Genomic DNA, 22,788 nt, shown 5'->3' on the forward strand with positions numbered 1-22,788 from the left:
AGCTCTGTTACGCAACACCGAACGCGCGTTCGCTTTCTGGGACCGCTACTGAATTTGGGGTTCGCTTTCAGCGTTCGCTCTGGGTCCGCTCTGGGTTCGCTGCGGGTTCGCTACGGGTGCGCTCCGGGTTCGCTCGGGGTCAGCACTAGCGGACCCCAAGCGAACCCGAAGCGAACCCAGAGAGCGAACCCGGGGTGCGCTCTGGGTTCGCTTTCTGTTAGGTTGTGTCTGGTCGGTACTGTATATCGACCGAAAAACTTGCGAAAAGATGACTTCAAATGACACTGTTGATACCCTTGTTTCGTCAACTTGTTTGTCAAAAGCCTGCCTCGTTTTAGAAATTGTTCATACTTAGAGCATGCTCTTGCGTATCGGATCAACTGAGAGATATAAACAACATATGCAGGTGATAAGGGTAAAATTGAAAATTTCAAAGCCTTATTGCAAACCTACAGGACACCGCCTATCATATTCCAAAAGACTTATTGGTTACTGCTTAAAATATAAGAGGAGTTTGAGGAAGAAGAAAATGTGACAGACGGACGGAATAGGGTAACAACATTACAAGAAAACTTTACAGGGCCTGGATATATAATATCTGAAACATAATCCTCCGTTGTGTTCATGTTCTTCTTCACCCTATAACTATAGTCATGCTGGACACGTTATTACTGGTGACGTAAATATAGTTAATAATGAGGACCTTAGATCATTAATTTTAAAAGGTCCTAAATATAGGGAACCCCGATCCTTCAACTGGCGTCGAAATTTCTTAAATATTATGGATTCTGTAGAGGATTACGCCAGGCGATGGGCCAGATATGAAAAAGAAGACCTTGACACTTTGTCAGAATGGATTAAATGTATCAGATGTATGTTAAAATCGCGCATTAAAAGATTGAGAACCATATGAGAACCATCTATCCTTCTGTATTCAATAATCCAGAAGTGAAAAAAGAAATAGATTATATGATCAGTACGTACTGGTCCCTGGTGACAACTCAGGTAACAACATTGTCTTTGTTTGTAAGGCTCATTATATTAAAATGTAATTTAGAGGAACTTGGATTTAATTCTACAAGTGGTAATCCAAATTATACTCCCTTTCTAAAGAAGAAATTCTTCAAAATCATATATGTCAGTTTTGAATATTTTTGATATTGCGCATAACAACCATTATGAATTTGAATTACCATATCTATATTGGATTCCGAAACTTCATAAAAATCCTTACAAACAAAGATACATAACGGGTTCCAGTAAATGTTCTACCAAGCCTCTTTCTTTACTCCTCACTAAGTTATTAACAGTAGTGAAAGAGAAACTTCAAGAGTACTGTGCAACAATATATTCGAGAAGTGATGTAAATCAGATGTGGATATTTAAAAATTCTAAGGAACTTTATGAAAATTTGAAATCACAAGAATTTACCAAAATCATCAGCTTAAAAACTTACGACTTTTGAACTTTATACACAATCATCCCCCACGATAAATTAAGCTGTATGCTTTCGAATATAAGTCAATGATTGAGACAATGTATTTTGTCAAAGAGAATTAATATTCTCTATGTTGAGAGCTTACAGCTATTAGCTCGTCTTATTTTGTTGTACAAGATGGAATTATCATGGGTACCAATTGCGCCCCGTTGTAAGCAGACCTTTTTTTATATTCATATGAAGCAGAATTTGTCCAAAATCGTATACATGAAAAGAAGAGAACACTTATGGAGGGTTATAGTGTTCAAAAATCCAGACTTGTAAGTTTGTAAATCCAAACTTTTAATCGTATCAGTTTTATAGTCTCAGATGTAAGTAGGTAATTCCGACATCCTAGCATGTAGTTCCGAACATACAACTGTGTTGACTTTGAGTTTATACTATGAATGTGTGTATTTGTGATGTTGTAAACTTTGTTTTCCGGAATTTATATTTCCGCGCCCTGAATAAAACACAAAGACAATTGACAAGTCTACAGATGTAAAGTCTACATGATTGTCGATTGTCGTACAATTTATCATTGAGTCAAATACTGCCTGACGTTTTTCATACTTATTGTTAGGCCATTATTTACACACTGAATTGTCGACGGATTTTTCCATATTTCCCGATCATGGCAAGGAGCACACGGCGGGGTGACCGGTCGGCAGGGGATGCTCACTCTTCTATGGCACCTGATCCCACCTCTGATGTTTTGGAGGTCCGTGTTTGCTCTGCTTCTATTTTGTAATGTTTAATGGACTTTTGAGTTTGAATACTCTTCGTTATCTCCATATATTTCATTTAGAAAGTGCTGGTATAAAAAATGAATTTTATTAGTATTCGATTGTTTCCTAGTGTACAGTCTCATAAATCCAATATGGAAGTGCAAATTATAGAGATTTTAAATGTCATAAGATTTGATCAAATTCGCTGTGCAAATGCTTCAATATTTTGTGTGACTACCAAGCGCTGATACAACAGCATGACAATGCCTCAGGGAACTCCGAATAAGAGTTCTAATAATTTGCAATGGGATCTTGCTCAGTTCTTCACAGAGAGCATTTTCCAATTCCTGTACATTTGTTGGAGGCACATCAGTCGTACACATCGCAGAAGGACATCCCAAGTTTGTTCTACTGGGTTTAAGTGTGGCAAACATGAAGGTCATTGCATTTGTTCAATTGTTTCATTAGAAATATATTGTTCAACAAAGCCCTGTTTGGTATTGCATATTATCCATGAGATCAAAATCTTGATCAATACTAGTAGCAGCTGTATAAGGACAAACAATGTTGTGAAAAATCTCATCCTGTATATAAGACCAGTTAACGGACCATTCCGAATGAAATACTGTTCCGTAATCTATCGGAACATAACCCACTCCAAACCATGACAGAAAGCGGTTATGCTTAGCAACACCATAGTTATGGTACTGTTAATTCTTTTGGCGCCGCACACAGAGACGACCATCATGGAAGCCCACACAAAACTTGGATTCATCTGTGAACAGAATCGGTCTCGTTATTGCCAATGTTCTGGTTATTGACAAGACAAGCATTGCGAGGTATTACAGTCAAAGATGGACGGATATGCTGTCTTGTAAACATGCAAATTTGCTGCAGGTATCCTATTTCTTAACGTCTGAGTGGGTTTTTGCAACCCAGAAACATTCCTATACTTCCTATTCAAGATTTCGGCAGACATGAACCGATGCGTTTCGGCAAGAGCAAATTTCACACAGCTGACGGGCTGTCGTTCTTTTTGGCCTGTCACTAAAGTCTTTGTTGCAACCCCCCCCCCCTCCTGTGTTCTGGGACCTTTACCTTTACCTCCTTGATACGCTTTGGCTGACGTTTAACTGTCGAACCAGTTGAGGTTGAGCATACCCAATTGCAACATGCCTTTGGCACAACCGTTGTGTACATCCATATGTCGCCTCTGCGGTATGTTGTCATTAATTAAGGTCAGCAATTGTCAAATTTCAAAGTCTAAAGTAATTTTTAGCTCACCTGAACTGAAAGTTCAAGTGAGCTTTTCGGATCACCAGTTGTCCATCGTCCGTCCGTCTGTCCGTCCGTCCGTCCGTCTGTAGACTTCACATTTCCAACTTCTTCTCAAGAACCACTGGGCCAGTTTTAGCCAATCTTGGTACAAAGCATCCTTTGGTGAGGGGGAGTTTAAATTGTTAATATGAAGGACCAAGTCCCCTTCAAAGGGGAGATAATCAGAAAAGACAAAACTTGGGTGGGGTGATTAAAGAATCTTCTTCTCAAGAACCACTTGGCCAGAAAAGCTGAAACTTATGTGGAAGCATCCTGGGGTAGTGAAGATTCTAATTGTTCAAATCATGACTCCTGGGGGGTAGGGCGGGGCCACAAAAAGTACTACAGGGGGTGGGGGGATCAGGTAAAAAACAGCAAGGCCAAAGTTACTCAGGTGAGCGTTGTGGCCCATGGGCCTCTTATTGAAAATTATAGTCTTACACAAAATTTCTTTACCTTGACCTTTGACAGCTGTTTCTCATTTTGGGAGGGGGATATTGTAAATGTAACCTTGGTAATCGAACTTGTGCAAATAAAAAGAATAATGTACGACAGTCACATAAATATTATTCTTAAAACAAAACTCTTCTATAAAAAAAAAGACTTAATTCCATGACCCTTTGCTTTTTTGTTGAGTATAAATTATTTTTTTTATTTTTATTGATCAATTACAGTATTTACAGTGATTAATTATCATAACTGAATAAACAAAAGAAACTAACTTCTCTCTGTTTACTCATAAGATCAATGGTACCCTGCTCAGAACCAGAACACTTGATCCATTGGACCAGTTTCAGAATTTTGGAAAGGTCACCCTTCCTTGTTTCTTTTCTTAACCATGCACTTAGTTTGTCAGCTTAATACACAGGAACAGAGAAGAAGATTTTCAAAGAATTGAAGCAATTTCACTATACATGTATGACCAATAGAATTCCACCCTAACAAAATGACCATGACCAAGAGGCCTTAATTCAAAATTTTGGAAGAGGCACACTTCCTTATCATTTCTGTGTATTTAGTTTGTCTCCTAAATATACAGCTGAGAGAAGAAGACATTAAAGAATATTACTTTACCTATATGATCTACATGTATAAAGCCCAACTCTTACATCAAAACTCCAAATCTAAGGACCATGAATTTCAAAGTTTGCTTTTGAGGTATCATTGCTTATTGGAATTCATAAAATAAGTAAGCATTTAACGAATAAGTTGATTATACAAGGATATAAAGAATCTCGTTTATACACAATATTTTGCAAATTCTATGGTTGAAACAATGGCTATGATTGCAACTACAATCTCTCGTTTAGTCCATTACTTTTACAATGAATTGTCTACTGAATTCTCCAGTTTCCCAATAATGACAAAGAGTAAACAACGGATTTGAACGGACGACAGGGGATGCTCACTCATTTAAGGTACCTGGTCCCTCCTCTGTTTTAAGAGGTCCTTGTGGCTCTGCTAACAATTTTGTATTGTTTGCTTTGACTGTTCGTAATTCTCATATCTTATAAATGCTAAAAGTCTGACTGCTTGATGTCTAGAAGTAAATAAGACTTTAAAGTTACATTAAATTTGATAGTTTGAACCCCACCCCTCAGGTTCCAACAAATTTGATGTCGATATCGACAATAAAACATCGATATTGAAATGCTATCGATCCTGATCATTACTATGGAATTGGAAATACTGGATAAATATTAAACTTAGTTTTATTTCGACACCGTTGATATCGACAATAATATCGATATAGATACAGATCTGTACAGTTTATTTCCAAATTGAGGAAGAAACATTTATAGAACGTCGCAAGTATGATGTCGATGTGCATTCATTATTTGGCATAAGTATCTAAATAAATAAGGATGACAAATAAAGGGCAAGGGGTTGTTTTTTCAGGAGGTTAGGGTTAAGGTAAGGTTTTGGGTAAGGGTGAACGTTGGTAAAAATATTATTGTTTTGCGGAATCATAATTCAATATCGGTACGATTTCGACATTAGGGCAAACTTAATTATCAGAAAGAACGTACTCATAACTGTAGCATAAAGAAATACATCCACAAGAATGATGTCGAAAATGATTTGATATCTATGCGATATCGTCGATATCGACAATATCGATAGCAAGTACAATCTTCCTAAATTTAAAGTATTTAAACAAAGACATACATACACAATGGCAAGGACAGCAGTTTGAAATGCTTGCGCAAACATGAATCGACATCGAAATGATATCGACGATATCGACACTACAGGAGGAACTTCAGAAAATGGTAGCATTCAGGTAACATAACACTGAGGGAGGTAACCAACATCCATTGAATAATCATGATTGAATATCAATGCGATATCGTGGATACGTACAGTAAGAAAAGCTTTGTAAATATTGAATATTGTAACATACGAACAAGAAAAAAGAAATATTGTAGCAAACTATGAAAACATAATCTTTCGATATCGTAACTACATCTTGTCTTGGACATAATTCGGCTCCAAAGAGCCAGGAACATGAAATTCACAACTTTCCTCTCCTTTTATCACACATGCTATATACCAAAATTAATTAAAATATATATAAAGGTCACATAGAAAAAGCTGAATATGTTTAAATATAACATACGACGGACGACAAATGACAACAAACGAAACATACAGCAATAAGTCACCTGAGTAAATGAACAACCTCATCTCCAAATGTAATGTTAAAATGTGACATGGTTCGGATGAGATAATTGCCTCAAAGACTCTCTTAAAACATAACAAGGCGAACTTCCTATGATCCCTTTTCTTTGCCTAGTGTTGGTTTGTTACATTATTCAAAGATGGCGGAGAAAAAAAAAACGCTTGAAACAACCCACTTGGTGGAACCCCTACAGTTCCAACTTAAAAACGAAAATGATAAGCCCCCCCCCCTCCATTCTGCCACAAAAGTACTTTCATGCACACTTCAAAGATAAGGGGGTAATAGACGAATCTTAAATTTTCTTGAAAAATGAACAAGAAAAAAAAATAAAGTTTCTATCAGAATATTGGCAATGTCAAGTCTTAAAGACCCTCCAAAAACTGAAAAGGAATACTTCCTATGATTACTTATCCTTCCCTTGTGTTGGTTTGTTATGGTGTTCAAATATTGCGAAAAATAAATGCTTCAAAAAGGGATTTCAACCAAAGCACAACTAGGCGGTTCCGCAGCAAAGTTAAGGCTGCAATAAGGAGGCGGGGCCTAATTTTTACGGGAAATGCTTACTATGACATCACACAAATATATATGTTCTTCAAATTACCACAAAATGAAATGATTTGCTATTTTAAACTGTTGGATAGCTTTAAACTACATCAATACTTACTATTGCATGTATTTTTGTCGTTGGTTAAATCCCACAGAGTAATATATAAGCAAATCACTGATCGCAATGGACTTGTCAATGTGACGTCATATCGCAAAATTTGACGCAGTTTGTATACAGTGAGAGGTGGATCAAGTTATATTTTATACAATGAAAAATGTATTTTATAAGTAAATCAAATATATTTGCAGATATATAAGAGTACATTAACTTGGATGCGATGTCTATTTTATGAATTTATTCATATACTTCCCGTACATTTCCTAGACAAGCGATACTGCCGTATATTTGTATGCAGATTCATTGAAGGGTAATAGAAGGGTCGAAATAAATCGATATATTGCAAGGGCATACTCTCAATGAATTATGACAAGCTTTTACACATAAACTCAAGAGGTATGAAGATATTTGAAAAGTGCTGCGAACCTGATGAAATCTTGCAAATGAATAAATTATATCTATATTTAATGTACTTGACCAGCAATATATTCAGCATACGGTCTAACAAACGTAATTTTAGCAATGATATAGTAGAATCTATATAGGTTCGCAGCACTTTTCACAAACTACAAAGAGTGTTGAAAATAATTATAACTTAAACTTTGATTTTTAACGTGGTTATGCCCTTGCAATATTGGAATTTATAGATGACCTCAATACTGCAGTATATTTGCTAAAATCACGTGACTGCCACATTACGTCACAAGTCTAGGTAAGAAATCTAATCGTCCCCAACATGTAGTATTCAACCACATTACATTTGTCTGATGATAGTAAAGTCCTAAAAAGAATCGCACATCCTTGTAAAGAATGTATTTTCTATATAAAAATTCGCCGATATTTCCATTCGTCACCTTAACTATACTGCGTCCCATAAAGTCTTAATCTGAGATCGGCAAATGATAGCCCGATACGCCACCTACTATGCCCTACTAACGGTAGGATGCATATCCACTTCCAAAAGAAGGCTTATAATAACTGATCTTTATCCGTGTTTCAATATTCAATGTAAATAAACGACAAAGTTGAACTGGCCCCCATCAGGACAGAGAGAACCCGATCAAATTTTTCAATGATCCTCAACCAGTATTAGTTTATTCCATGGACCTAAGGTGATTTCAAAATGAAAGTTTGAAATACGCCTCCCCCCCCCCCCATAGCACCACTTAATGGTACCACTACAGCCCCATTCTGATAGCGGGAAATGATAGTCCTAGGGGACCCTCTACCTTGCCCCAGTAATGATTTGAAGCACACTTCAAAGATAAGGGGTATAATAGCTGACCTTCAACCTGTATATTAAAACACAAAGTGAAAAACAACAAAGTTCAGGTTAGCTAAATGGCCCTTTCCTTTCCGAGGGACCCTTCAAAAACCTGGCTAGTGGTTCTCTCTAAGGTCCTTAACCTTTCGCTAGTGTTACTTTGTTCTAGTAGCCACAGATGCTTTCAAATTGAATGCTTGAAATACGTCCCCCACCAATGGCACCACTTGGTGGGACCACTACAGCCCCATTTCGGATAGCGGGAAATGATAGTCCTAGGGGCCTTCTACCTTGCCCCAGTAATGAATTGAAGCACACTTCCAAGATAAGGGGTATAATAGCTGACCTTTTTCCGTATATTAAAACATAAAGAGAAAAACAACAAAGTTCAGGTTAGCTAACTGGCCCCTTCCTTTCCCAGTGACCCTTCAAAAACAGGCAAGTGGTTCTCTCTAAGGTCCTTAACCTTTCACTAGTGTTACTTTGTTCTAGTAGCCACAGATGATTTCAAAATGAATGCTTGAAATACGTCCCCCACCTATGGCACCACTTGGTGGTACCACTACAGTCCCATTCTGATAGCGGGAAATGATAGTCCTAGGGGCCCTCTACCTTGCCCCAGTAATGATTTGAAGCACACTTCAAAGATAAGGGGTATAATAGCTGACCTTTAACCTGCATATTAAAACACCAAGTGAAAAACAACAAAGTTCAGGTTAGCTAAATGGCCCTTTCGTTTCCCCGAGACCCTTCAAAAACCTGGCAAGTGGTTCTCTCTAAGGTCCTTAACCTTTCACTAGTGTTACTTTGTTCTAGTAGCCACAGATGATTTCAAAATGAATGCTTGAAATACGTCCCCCACCCATGGCACCACTTGGTGGTACCACTACAGCCCATTTCGGATAGCGGAAAATGATAGTCCTAGGGGCCCTCTACCTTACCCCAGTAATGATTTGAAGCACACTTCAAAGATAAGGGTATAATAGCTGACCTTTAACCAGTATATTAAAACACAAAGTGATAAACAACAAAGTTCAGGTTAGCTAAATGGCCCTTTCCTTTCCCAGGGACCCTTCAAAAAGAGGCAAGTGGATCTCTCTAAGGTCCTTAACCTTTCACTAGTGTTACTTTGTTCTAGTAGCCAAAGATGCTTTCAAAATAAATGCTTGAAATACGTCCCCCACCCATGGCACCACTTGGTGGTACTACTACAGCCCCATTCTGACAGGGGGAAATGATAGTCCTAGGGGCCCTCTACCTTGCCCCAGTAATGATTTGAAGCACACTTCAAAGATAAGGGGAATAACATCTGACTTTTAATCCATATATCAATAGACAAAGTGAAATACAACAAAGTTCAGGATACCTAACTGGCCTTTTCTAGTTATTGAAACCTGTCAAAAAGGTTGACAAGGGATACTCCCTAATTAGGCCCTTAACTTTTTTCCAGTTTAGTGTTAATTTGTTCTATTGGTCAATGATAGTTGAAAAATGAAAGCTTGAAATATGTTCCCCACAATTGGCACCACTTGGTGGTGCCACTACAGCCTTATACTGATTGCGGGAAATGATAGTCCTAGAAATCTTCTATCTTGCCACAGTAATGATTTAAAACACACTTATAAGATAAGAGGTATAATAGCTGCTTGAAATATGTAACCCGCCCTTGGCACCACTTGGTGGTACCACTTCAACCTAATTTTCATGGCCGTATATAATAGCCCTGTGGACCCTTTACCTTGTGCCAGTAATTGTTCGAAGCACACTTCAAGGATCATAACTTAAAATAGATTAAATTACCTTCAAACCCTTATCAATGTAAATATTAGGAGTAAGCAAATTTCAGGTTAGACTTTTGGCACCATCATATTCCTATGACCCGTAAAAGAGCTTAAAAGGGATTCTCCCGGGAGTACTTAACCTATTTCCAATGTTGGTTTGCTCTTAAGCGGTCAAAGATGATGACATTTTCTTTTCTTTCTTTTTGTTTGTTTGTTTGTTTGTTTTGAAACCGCATAATTTTCCTTATGTAGGTGAGCTTAACTGCCTCCAAGTGTTTGAATTATTAAATAATTAAGTGTTGCATTAATTATCTAATTATTAATAATAAATTGTCGAAAATGAAGCATTAAACAGTATTGCGTCAGAGTACTCTCAGTCCTTTGATGAATTTCCTTATTGGCTGCTAGCTTCTACGGGCTTAATGGCTGCTGTTATTGGCTGCTAGCTTCAGTCTAGTTGTCAACATTGATAGTATCGACATAATAATAAAATATGTATTATAAATTAGTAGTGAAACATATCACTTTCATGTTCTAAAATGCCCTTTATAATTAGTAATATAAAATATCTTCATTAGAGGATGCTATGGTGTTGTGTGTAGATACAGCTTTGAGTAAAATTTTCACCAAGAAAAGATGCACACAGCCATGGTAGATGTTATACACATGACATTAGCTTATACGACTACTGTTGTGATACAGATTATAACTTTCTACTGCATCTAGATACATGTGGTTTCATCTGTTGTTTAACTGTAGATTTTTTTTTGTATTTTTTGATTAATTTTTATTTTCAAGGAAGGATTTTTTTTCAGTAAAGTCGCAATGTGTATAAATTGTATTTACAGACATATACATTTTATTTCATTTTATTTAGTAAATAATACCACCGTTAAACTTCAAAATTTCTACACTCCTTAGGAAGTATTTGCAGTCATACTAGTACCTGGGAATGCAAGAAGCCCTTGGGTTCGACACGACTTGAATCTTCTTCATATTGCTTGTTAATTTGAATAATTTTAAAAAATACCTTGAAAACAATTATTCCGAAACATTTACATTATTTAAAAGTGTACGTACACGTACCTCAGGGGCCGTACTTTTAAAGGAGAGTGATGCGCTGTTATGTAATGCATATTAAGTAAAAGGGTGTATTTCCATTGCTAGTTAATACCCTCCATTGATTCAGAGCGTTGTCATTCATTCAGATTCAGTTTTGGTTAAAATATCTCTGACTTGTCTTCAGTTTTGAAATGGAATGTATTATAGTGACCTTATTAACTTTGCCCTTCAACAAATACATACATAATCAGATAAAATCACTGGCTTATGGAAAAAATAATTAATCTATAGTTTATAATTTGTGCATTTTTACCACTCTAAGCAGTCTGTTTAATTCTTACAGGTTTTTGATTAAGATCATGTAGTCTGGTAAGTGTAGCACTATAGATTTCACGGTGATATACATAAGGGATTTTTGGTAGGAACATAGAGCAGACTTGAAATCTCCCATCATATCTTGACAGAAACCAAGGATGTGCCATGATATACCTCTCAGATCTTTAGGGATATACACACCCTCATCATGATGGACAAGAACGTGTAAATCCCTTAGAGCTTCTTCTGTTTTTGCTGTGTCCACATGTCTGTAAATCAGAAACTCTAACATTTGTAATAATACGTGAAATGGAATTTTAAGTGCAAGAACTCTGTTTTGTAAGGCAGATTTCTGTTCCAGTAGTAACTCGTCAATGTAATAGATATCACCATGAAGACAACACGCTCCTTCTACAGCGTATCTCATCTTTGTAGACATAGAAAATCCCCTGACAACCTCAGTGTACCCCTTTGTGTCTACGTTAGAGTTACATGTCAGATGTGGCTGTGCTAACCTATTCTTTGTGATTTTAATAATACGTAAAGCCTCTGTATATCTCATTGTACGATAACAATACATTGCAAAATATACCATGTCAGAAATGAATCCAAATTTAGCTGCTAATTTCAACATGTGACATGTCTTTTTATCAGCAGAATAGGATAGTTTGTTGATAACTGTATTGCTGTTCACATCAGCTACTATGAAAGCAGAACTTTGAAGAAGGGATGCTGTATATTTCTGTAGCATAACAACCTGACACGGGGTCAATTTTTGACATAGGGACTGTTCTATCCTGTAAATGGTCTTCAGGAAGACATGTATATCAGATTTATTCATACACTGAAATACATTAGATGTCTCTGAAAAAAACATTTTTATCAAATTCGACCTCGGTAATTATAATTTCAAAAGTTAGTTCTGAATTGCTAATAGCAAGTGAGATAAAAGGCCAGACTGACGAACTAAGAAGGAGGCATGATAATCCCATCTGGTACAGTGCGTATAGTTTATGGAATACGTTCCTCTGCGCTTGACCATAAGTATTAGTCAGGAACATGTTATTTTCGGGAATGAAAAAGTTAGGACAGATCCCATCATACACCCATTTAAGAATGAATTTAAAGCAAATCCAAAAACACTGAAGTAGATTTTGAAGATAACAGTAGAGTAGATAATTTTGTTGAATTGCCCAGAATACGGCTGTTTTCATGTGATAGGAACACAGTAATTTGCCCTCATCATTTTCACCATTTTCAATTACTTCTTTGAGAAATATCTTAAGTAATCCGTAAATTCAAAATTGACAGTGATCCATAGAGTACACCAGTTTTTGTTCCGCTAGAGAAAAGGAAATTCTCCATTCAATGTCTTCATGATTTCCAAGTTTGTGTCCAATTGCTACAAAGTGACACCCATTTCTGACTATATCTCGAACAACTTCTGGCCGTGGCCATGTTGTACATCGATCTATCCAAGGCAATGCAGAAGGAGGCCAGAGGTTGGAGGCAAAGCAATGTGCTATATCAGCCTCTTTTCCTCCTTCATTGTAGCTATTACAAGGACTGTGGGGGACAGAATTCTTTGGGATATTCCATCTCATAATCTCTCTGTAAAGAGAACTAGATATGTAAAGTCTGTCTTTGATTCTGACAGTTGCCGAGATAACTCTTTGGATTGTCATTACATGTGCTATCGGTAACCAAAGTAATGTGAATCCTGGTGGGCTTTCGGAATCGTCAGATAGAATCAGTGGATCGTGTTCGCAGTAGAACCTAGCCTGTGAAAAATTCCGAATAACACGATGGATTTCTGGCCGACACATGGCGTCTAGATCAGACCCTTCGAATCTAAATCCTTCTCTGAAACTTCCAGCGAGCACAACTGTTTCTTTATTAGCTGGTCTTACTTGTTATTTTATTATATGCATGATATCCATTATATCTCTCCTCATGGCAACTACCTCCGGCGGACCAACCTTGTGATTCAACGCAGCAAAGGTAAACTCCGAAATTTGTTGTAAACGTTTCCCACTGCGAAAAAAATAATAATAATGTTTTGTTGTATTCTTTGAATTTCATTTAAATTGTACCAATAGTGTGCCTCCAATATGATCAGAACTGATCTTTTTAAATCTGCTTATATGTCCATGTGTTATGATGTGGTTGGAGGCATTCTTCAACTTCAACAGTTGTTTGTATTTTTTTTTTAATTGGGAATACTTGGGAATCCAGGTTATTATTAGATTTATTAAGTTCTTGGTTTTTTTATGCTTTAACCTAAATATAACTCCACAATATTTTAATATCCGTGACATCATTGGATGTTATTTAGGTCTTGGAGGTAGTGCCAGAAAACACTTTTTGAAGAGTATGTTTTAAAATATTTCTTTTCTTATTTGAATTAAAAAAAAAAACAAAGTCACCAAAATACATCAGCTAAAAAGAACTATTTAAAAACTTTTAGGAAGATTGATTGATAAGTTTACCATTATAAATGATCAAACGTATTCCAATCAATTTGTAATGCATAACATTTATTCATATTAATTTCGATCCTGCAAAAGTTTCTGATTTAAAACATTCTATTCTTTACTTTAACGAAGGATCGTGAAATTATTTTTTTGAAAAGATTGACGATGAACTGAAAGATCAGGATCTGGACTTACACACATTAAGACTGCCATTAACTATACTTAAGAAGTTGTATCCTGATTAGGTTCGAAAATTCTCTGTATAAAGACTTGATTTTGCGATCCTTCGATCACTGTAGCATGTGCAAGATAGGTACCGTGGTTACTAACTGAAAATCAAATGTGTCAAATTTCAAATGAAATTTTAAAATTCTAAACGAAAAACGCAAGATTCCCAAATAATTTTACAGACGCCACGAACTACGTAAGTTTTCCCGTCATCAGTGTTACACTGAGAGCTATTATGTTAGATTCATTTAACGGGTAGAAAAAAATGCTATCTAGCAAGATATTTTAATAAAATTTCTATGTTGTATTTAAAAAAAAATGTTGATTATGGTGCAGGGCAATTTTTATCTTAATCATATTAGTGAACCGGAAAATATTAAAAGTATTCGCATATTTGGGGAAAACCACGTACAGTCCCTGAAACGTTCTACTTTCCCACTTGAACGGTGAGCGAACGCTGAACGAACGGTGAACGAACGCAGAGCGAACGGTGAGTGAACGATGTGTGAACGCTGAACGCAACTTGGTGAACGATGTGTGAACGCTGAACGGAGAGCGAACGCAGAACGCGAACGGAGCGCAAACGCGATCGCAAAGTGAACGGTGAACGAACGGTGAACGCAAGAACGATTTATTCGGAATGCCTCTGATCTTTTCCTTGCATTGAAACTATTCTATTGTATTCTAATTCCTGGTGCTAAAAATGAATAAATAATAAATCAATCAATCAATCAATGAAAATTGTCCTAAGAAAGACGATACATGCACATTAAGTAAAATTATTAATTTAAGTTTCTTACAATATTTTCCGCACATATGTACGATGTTTAAATTCAAGTTTTTAATAACACGATTTTTATCGCTATAAAACATTGTACATGTAATTGTTACCGAACGCTGTAGTATGAAAATTAATCTAGTTGTAAAATAAATATGTTTTTTCTTATTTGTTACAACGAAATTAACATACCTTAGACCCCTTATTTTTATTTTAGTCAATTTTCATCAATCTTTATAATGCTTAAAATTGAAATTGAATGTATAGTCTGAAATTAATTTACTATGAAAAGTTTAGTTAATACTTATTTTTAGGTATCTAAAGGAAAACAAAGAGGGTGTGCTTTTGATTGATTGATTGTATGTTATTTTACGTCACATACGAGAATTTCTCAGTCATATAGATACGCCACCAACTTCAAATTTAGAACTTTACTCGGCACCCGGGGCCATTGAGCAGAGAAGGATCTTTATCATGCCTATGCGTGCCGTGACATGGGGCCTCTTTTTTAAAGGTCTCAACCGATTGTCCTACAACTTTCACTTCGAAGTGCCAAGCACTTAGCGAAGAGACAGTTCTTCTTTCTGTACATATAGAGACGGCGTAGGTTGACAAAGAAAATAAGACAATATCCATCATGAATTAAAAAACTGAGTATTTAAGGAATTTAATTTTTAAGGATTATTTAAGAAACCGAAGCATTATTCACATTTGGAATATCCATTATAGCATTTATTTGCCTTAGATCCACATCGCGGATTATAAGCATCAATATTAGAACAGTTTAATACTGATTTGCATTACATTATTAAAAGTATAGAGTTTCTGAACCAAAAAACATCGATTCATTAAGAATAACGGTATATATAAGTGTATACATGATTTATTTAAAGGGAAATACATTTATCATGAATGCTTTGCTATTGATGAAGAACTATAACATTTCGTTTTAATGGTTTCCTCAAACTTACAGCCAAGAGTTCAATCTTTTTCAATCATTTTTTAACACTCATTTTCATTTTTTCTACTGTTGTAGGAAAGAAGCATATATTGAAAATTAAACCTGACATGTCTGTTTTCAATACAATAAAAAATTAGTATTAGTCCATCGATCCGTTTGAAATAGAAATTTTCTTTCAAAAATATTTGCGTATTTTCAAGTGGAAATATTCATGCAAAAATGCTAAAATCTAATTAAATACCTGGTAGCATTTCTGTAGGCATTTATTGGTTAAAACGCTTTAATGATAGATAATCACATTTTATATCAAATTATAGGAAAATATAAACTTATTGTCTAACTGTATTTTGGAACATTTCATTCTGTCTTTTAATGCAGAATTACAATCTACGGAAAAACTGTAAGGGTAAAGACTCAAGGTCATTAAGGTTTTGCGTTTTAAACTTCACGAATCCTTGCTTTTTCTCTTTGTTTTCGTTTTGAACTCTCTTTGTTTTCGTTTTAAATTATTGATATTCTAAATTATTATTTTTACGCTGTGATAATATTATTTAACATCAACAGAAATCATTTCTTATAAAGTTCTGTGGACCACAGCTCTTACCAATCATTGCTGCTAAAGATTTAAGGCAACAGAAAACGCACATATAAGTCCATTAAAAGATGGTCGAGGGAATTGTTTGGAAAGGCAATGATTGGAATTTCAGGATTATATTTTAGATACTGATTGTAGATCGAGTGTCGTCTATCTGTAACAGTAGTAACTTGGCACACCATGATCCAACATCTTCAATCAATTCCCATGTTTTTTTTTTTCTATTATTATTTTTATAAATTTGCATCCTTGATAAAGTTTTCTTTAGATGCGGAAGGAACTTCAGTACACCACGTTATACTCGGCTATATTTTTCTTATCACATTCTGATGTTTAGTCATGCTTCTGCTTAAAATTCAAATTTCCAAATTCCAGTGAGCAGCTTTTTATCTGAATATGGACAAGGAGAAAATATATCATTGATAAATGAAAGGATACTTCAATTTTGTAACACTATGTTTACAATACAGCCTTGAATCAGGAGTGCATATGCGTGTCTTCTTACTGAACCCCAAACAATCAATTGATTCAAAATATTAGTTTTAGTAATGATTTAGTTGTAACAGTTATACGTACAAAAATCAAATTATTACTTTAATTAGAAATGTCTCAAAAATTCTCTCATGATTCGTACCTAAAATTTAGATCCCTACCAAACTGCCATATTAGGCATTTCTGTAAATTTTGAATGGCAAGTGCACAAATTCTTTTATCATTGCTGAAAATTTCACCTCTCTATCTTTTTCTTTTTTTTTTAGTTTTTGTGCAGACAAAATGTCATCTGAAAATCGATAAATGGGATATACTTCCCACAGGAAGTAAAATTCCCAAAACTGTTATGCTTGTACAAAGAACAAGGTACAGTTTCAATACAAATCTGACCGTGTATTCTTCTAAAATATGAAAGTGATGTAATGAATTAAAACTCATACTTTCTGAATTTTTGAAATACCATGCAGTAAGAATATACAAATTGTTTTTCTTATAAAAACACCTACATGTAGGTATTAATTGTGACGTCAACAACTTGTGTATTAATTTTTCTGTATTTTCTTAAAAATTGCGGAAGATATCATTTTTCGGTGGGTTTTTCTTTCAGATGAAATAGAGCACATGCGTCGCCCACAAAGATTTTAAGAAATGTAATTTTTCAAAGGATTTTACACAACATATCCAAAAACTGAAGAAGACGATGGCTGTGGACACTATTTTCTTACGAAAATATCCCAGAAAATTAGTCATTTTGAGACTTTCTGTTTAAAACTGGGAAGTGTACCAAACTAATGATGTCATATTTTCAAAATGGTCCTCCTTCACGCCATTTTTCTTCATGATTTACAACACTCATATACTCGACTCATATTTAAGTAAATTTCATAACTTTTTGAAAATATTTAATTTTAGGGCTCAATGGATCCTAAACCGTACCTTATTCTTTCAGTTGGTCATGCATTAACCATGAAAAATGAAGCAAATCGATCGATCCATCTTCGAAAAATCTTCTGCACAAAATTTGTAAAGAAAAAGAAAGTATAATAAGGAGAGTGAATATGAAACAATAGAAAAATAGAAGGGTCCATCTTTGGAGACGAAAGACCCCAAAAATCTTAACCAAAACAATCAGTAAAAGGTCTTCCGTTGCAACGAAAGACCTTAATAAGTTTCGAAGTTCTTGGCTATTACAACAGATGTTCAATGACATCATTGAAGAAGACATAGTTCTCATCACATTAGGATTTGGTTGCTATATTTGTTGTGTTTTTAAAGGAACGTACCAGATGTTTAGATACAAAAGGAAAAAACATGAAGTAGCACTCTTTAATCTTGACGTATATTTATCATATACTTTTTTCACAGACAGGTATCATATCCGCCACCAAAAGAGTCCATATAACTGTATATGATGATATGCTCTAAAATAAGCATGGTAGTTCTATTCCGTCAAGACTTCCATGTTTAGGATTCAAAGATAGTTATTTGGGTCAGGGAAAATGTTGATTGTACTCTGAATTGGACTTTTAAGAGGATGTTCAAAGGTTAGCTGCAAACAAAAATGATTTAAATAATTGTTCAATGGTTCGGAAATCACTTTTTCAATCTGCCATGTGGAGAGTTGGCGATAAAAAGGGACCCGATGTTTTGACGTTTAAGACGACTTTATCACCTTATTAGGGTGGTTTAAAGAGAAGATAACATTTGAAGAAGTGAATGCCGTCTTATCTATTCCATAAGTTTTATACATCATAACCTAATTTAATAATTTTATTTGAAATTTATTACTGTGATTATCAATAATATGAGTTCTGTGAGTACATAAATAAATTATGGATTTTATTTTTATTGTTAATGGCATGTATTCTTGTCACCAACATGTGAATATATCATTTCTTTCAAAACAGTTAAAATGATATGAACCAATCATGGGGAAAATATATAACAATCCGAAAAAAATTCTATATTGAGTTTAAAAGAGAAACTATATTTTAGAAATGCATGTTTTAAAAACGCACTTTGATATTTACATGTTCAACTACTATTTTTAATGTTTGCCCAATTGGTAACTCACGTACTATCCTTAATCCGAAAAAAAAAATAATGGAGCTCCTCAAAAATATTCTGACGTTTGAGGCATGTTAAGCTTTAACAATAATTAAATATTTATCAAAACATTGTTTTAAATCCCAGAATTTCAATATTAATATAGAATTTTCTCTCTCTAAAGATTATTGGTCACTGAAGGTCAATAGCTTACACGACTACTCGTGTTGTAATACAAACAATGCAAGCTTTCTACTACATCCAGATACATTTGATTTCACCTCCCTTTCAAGTGATGAGTTTTTGTGTTTCTTTTCCTTAATTTTGTTAGGCATTGAAATTATGTTGGTAAGGTCGCACTTTTAATTATATCAAGATATCAATGGGATTTGCATCCACAAAATTTTCTGCTATAAACAACAACAAAAAATTCGGCATTTTGTCCATTTGTTTATTTCTTGAGATATATTTATGAAGCATAAGAAAGACTCCAATATTGTGAAGTTGTCATTAATTATTGTAATTTATCAATATTACAATAATTAATAAACCAAAACTGAAAATTACGTTACTCTTACATAAGAATTATTAATCTGGGCTTAAATTATCTCTAAATAAACTCTTGTTCGTCTTTAGTGTTCTTTTAATTTGTGACAATATACGTAGATAAATAAATAGATCAGTCCGACAAAACATGTAAAAATAATAAATATTTCATAACATTAACATTAGTATATTTTTATCACAAATTATTCAATTAGCATAAAATCTATATTACACTGCTTTTTTTTTTATTTACGCATTATCACTTCATAACTTACAATTAAAGGGAAATAACCTTTATTTCTCCATAAGCTCAAAACTTTACTAAATTTATATAATTTTTCAAAATATTTACAAATCTCAAAATAAGATAATTATTATTTTTATATATACCAAGTTGTGGACTCAGGCTGTATATATGCATACAGGTGTTACAGCTACTCTGTCTAAAAAGTATCTGGACCTTCACAATACAACATATAGTTGTATTTACTTATAATTTTACAATAAATAATATTTACATTTCAGGTCATATCTAATTATAATTTATCAATGTATCTTTTGAAATAGATCACTATATTTATATTCTTTCAAATCATTTACTAATACAGTGTATATTTTACACATTTTCCATTTACTTATCAAAGACTATTTCATTCCTACTCATTTATTTAACTAAGCAAGTGATATATCATCAAGGGATGTATCAAACTAGTTAACAAATTAATGACTACACTAAAGAGGTCTAACTATGAAAAGATAACTCTAAATCTAAAATAAGTAGTACCATGCAATGAGGTCAGTAAATGTAATTGTCAAACTTACATTAATTTTTAATTCCTATTTATTATTTTATGGCATTATTTTTATTAATAAAATTAATTTATCAACAGTTTAAATCGTATCTAATACTCCATTATTACAAAAGACTAACATCTACAGATTAATTTAATTGATTTCATAAGAAATTGACTGATTAGTCTTATGACACAAAGTAGCTCAGTAAATAATACTGTTAAAACAATAATTCTGTTTGAAATGAAATCTAAGATGCAAAACGATTTGCATGTATGTTGCAAGCTTACATATCATAGTGACATGATTCACTTTGCCTTTCAACATGACCAGATAAAATCATTGGTTAATTAAAAATCATCTAATTGATCTGTAGATTACAATTTGTGCATTTTTACCACTTTAAGCAGTCTGTTTAGTTCTTACGGGTTTTTGGTTAAGATCATGTAGTCTGGCCAGTGTAGCACTGTGGATTTCAGGTTGAAATGAATCTGTAAGGGATTGTTGGTAGGAATATAGAGCAGACTGACAATCTCCCATCATCTCTTGACAGATTCCAAAGATTTGCCATGATATACCTCTCAGACTTTTAGGGATATATACACCCTCATCATGATGGACAAGAACGTGTAAATCCTTTAGAGTTTCTTCTGTTTTTGCTGTGTCAACATGTCTGTAAATCAGAAACTCTAACATTTGTAATAATACGGGAAGTGGAATAGCGAGTGCACGAACTCCGTTTTGTAAGGCGGATTGCTGTTCCAGTAGTAACTCATTAATGTAGTAGATATCAACCTGAACACGACACGGTCCTCTTACAGCGTATCTCATTTTTTTTGACATAGAATATCCCCTGACAACCTCAGTGTACCCCTTTGTGGCTACGTTAGCGTTACATATCAGATGTGGCTGTGCTAACCTATCCTTTGTGATTTTTATAGTACGTAAAGCTTCTTTATATCTCTTTGTTCGGTAATAATACATTGCAATATATACCATGTCAGAAATAAATCCAAATTTAGCAGCTAATTTCAACATGTGACAGGTCTTTTTATCAGCAGAATAGGATAGTTTGTTGACACCTGTGTACATATTAGCTACTATGAATGCAGAATGTTGAAGGAGGGATGCTGTATATTTCTGTAACATGACAACTTGACACTGGTTTAATCTTTGACATAGAGACTGTTCTATCCTGTAAATGGTCTCTAGGCAGAGATGTATTTCAGATTCACCTATAAAATGAGATACATTAGATGTCTGTATAAAAACTGCTATATCAAATTCGACCTCAGTAATTATAGTGTGAAGAGTTAGTTCTGAATTGCTAATAGCAAGTAAGATGGAAGGACCGACTGAAGAGCTAAGGAGGCATGACAATCCCATCTGGTACAGTGCGTATAGTTTATGGAATAAGTTTTTCTGCGCTTGACCGTAAATATTAGTCAGGAACATATTATTTTGTGGAATGAAAAAGTTGGGACAGATCCCCTCATACACCCATTTCAGAAGGAATTTAAAGCAAATCCAAAAACACTTAAGGAGATTTTGTGGACTGCAGTAGATTAAATAATTTTGTTGAATAGCCCAAAATACAGCTGTTTTCATGTGATAGGAACACAGTAATTTGCCCTCATCACTTTCATCATTATTAATCACTTCTTTCAGAAATATCTTAAGCAATCCATAAATTAAAAATTGACAGTGATCCATTGAGTACACAGGTTTTTGTTCCGCAAGGGAAAAGGAAATTCTCCACTCATCATCTTCATGATTTCCAAGTTTGTGTCCAATTGCTACAAAGTGACACCCATTACTGACTATGTCTCGAAGAACTTCTGGCCGTGGCCATGTTGTACATCGATCTATCCAAGGCAATGCAGATGGAGGCCAGAGGTTGGAGGCAAAGCAATGTGCTATGTCAACCTCTAATTCCCCTATATTGTAGCTATTACAAGGACCAAGGGAGATGGAATTCTTTGGGGTACTAGTATTCAAAGGCATAATCTCTCTGTAAAGAGAACTAGATATGTAAAGTCTGTTTTTGATTCTGACAGTTGCCGAGATAACTATTGGGATTGTCATTACATGATTTGTCGGTAACCAAAGTAATGTGAATCCTGGTGGGCTTTCTGAATCGTCAGATAGAATCAGTGGATCGTGTTTGCTATAGAACCTAGCCTGTGAGAAATTCCAAATAACACGAATATTTTTTGGCCAGAACATGGCGTCCACATCAGACCCTTCGAATCTAAATCCTTCTCTGTAACTTCCAGTGCACAGAACAACTTCTTTGTAAGCAGTTTCTACTTGTTTCTCTATCATGTGCATAATATTCATTGCATCTCTCCTCAAGATAACTATCTCTGGCAGACCGATCTTTTGATTCAGCGCAGCAAAGGTGAATTCCGAAATTTGCTGTAAACGTTTCTCACTGTGAAAAAATTAATATTGTTTTGTTGTATTTTTTGAATTTCATTTCAATTCTACAAATAGTGTGCCTACAATATAATCAAACTGATCTCATTACATGTACACTTACATGTCCATATGTTATGATCTGCTAGAAGGCATTCTTCAACTCC

The 22,788-nt window shown here is 34.7% G+C and overlaps 1 protein-coding gene across 1 annotated transcript; it reads right to left on the minus strand.

Annotated features, from left to right (window-relative positions):
* Window positions 1-20,605: 20,605 nt before the first annotated feature.
* Window positions 20,606-22,528, minus strand: LOC133188110 (uncharacterized). The gene has a single exon (XM_061323489.1). The coding sequence runs from the start codon at window positions 22,526-22,528 to the stop codon at window positions 20,606-20,608; it is 1,923 nt and encodes a 640-aa protein (XP_061179473.1).
* Window positions 22,529-22,788: the final 260 nt, after the last annotated feature.

The sequence above is a fragment of the Saccostrea echinata genome, unplaced genomic scaffold (genome assembly GCF_033153115.1).
Source record: "Saccostrea echinata isolate AGI-Se365-2 ecotype Australia unplaced genomic scaffold, CSIRO_AGI_Sech_v1 ptg000016l, whole genome shotgun sequence".
In the NCBI taxonomy this organism is placed as follows: domain Eukaryota; kingdom Metazoa; phylum Mollusca; class Bivalvia; order Ostreida; family Ostreidae; genus Saccostrea; species Saccostrea echinata.

Coding starts and splice junctions, on each gene's coding strand:
- LOC133188110 (XM_061323489.1), bottom strand. CDS start 22,528: ATGATAGAGAAACAAGTAGAAACTGCTTACAAAGAAGTTGTTCTGTGC.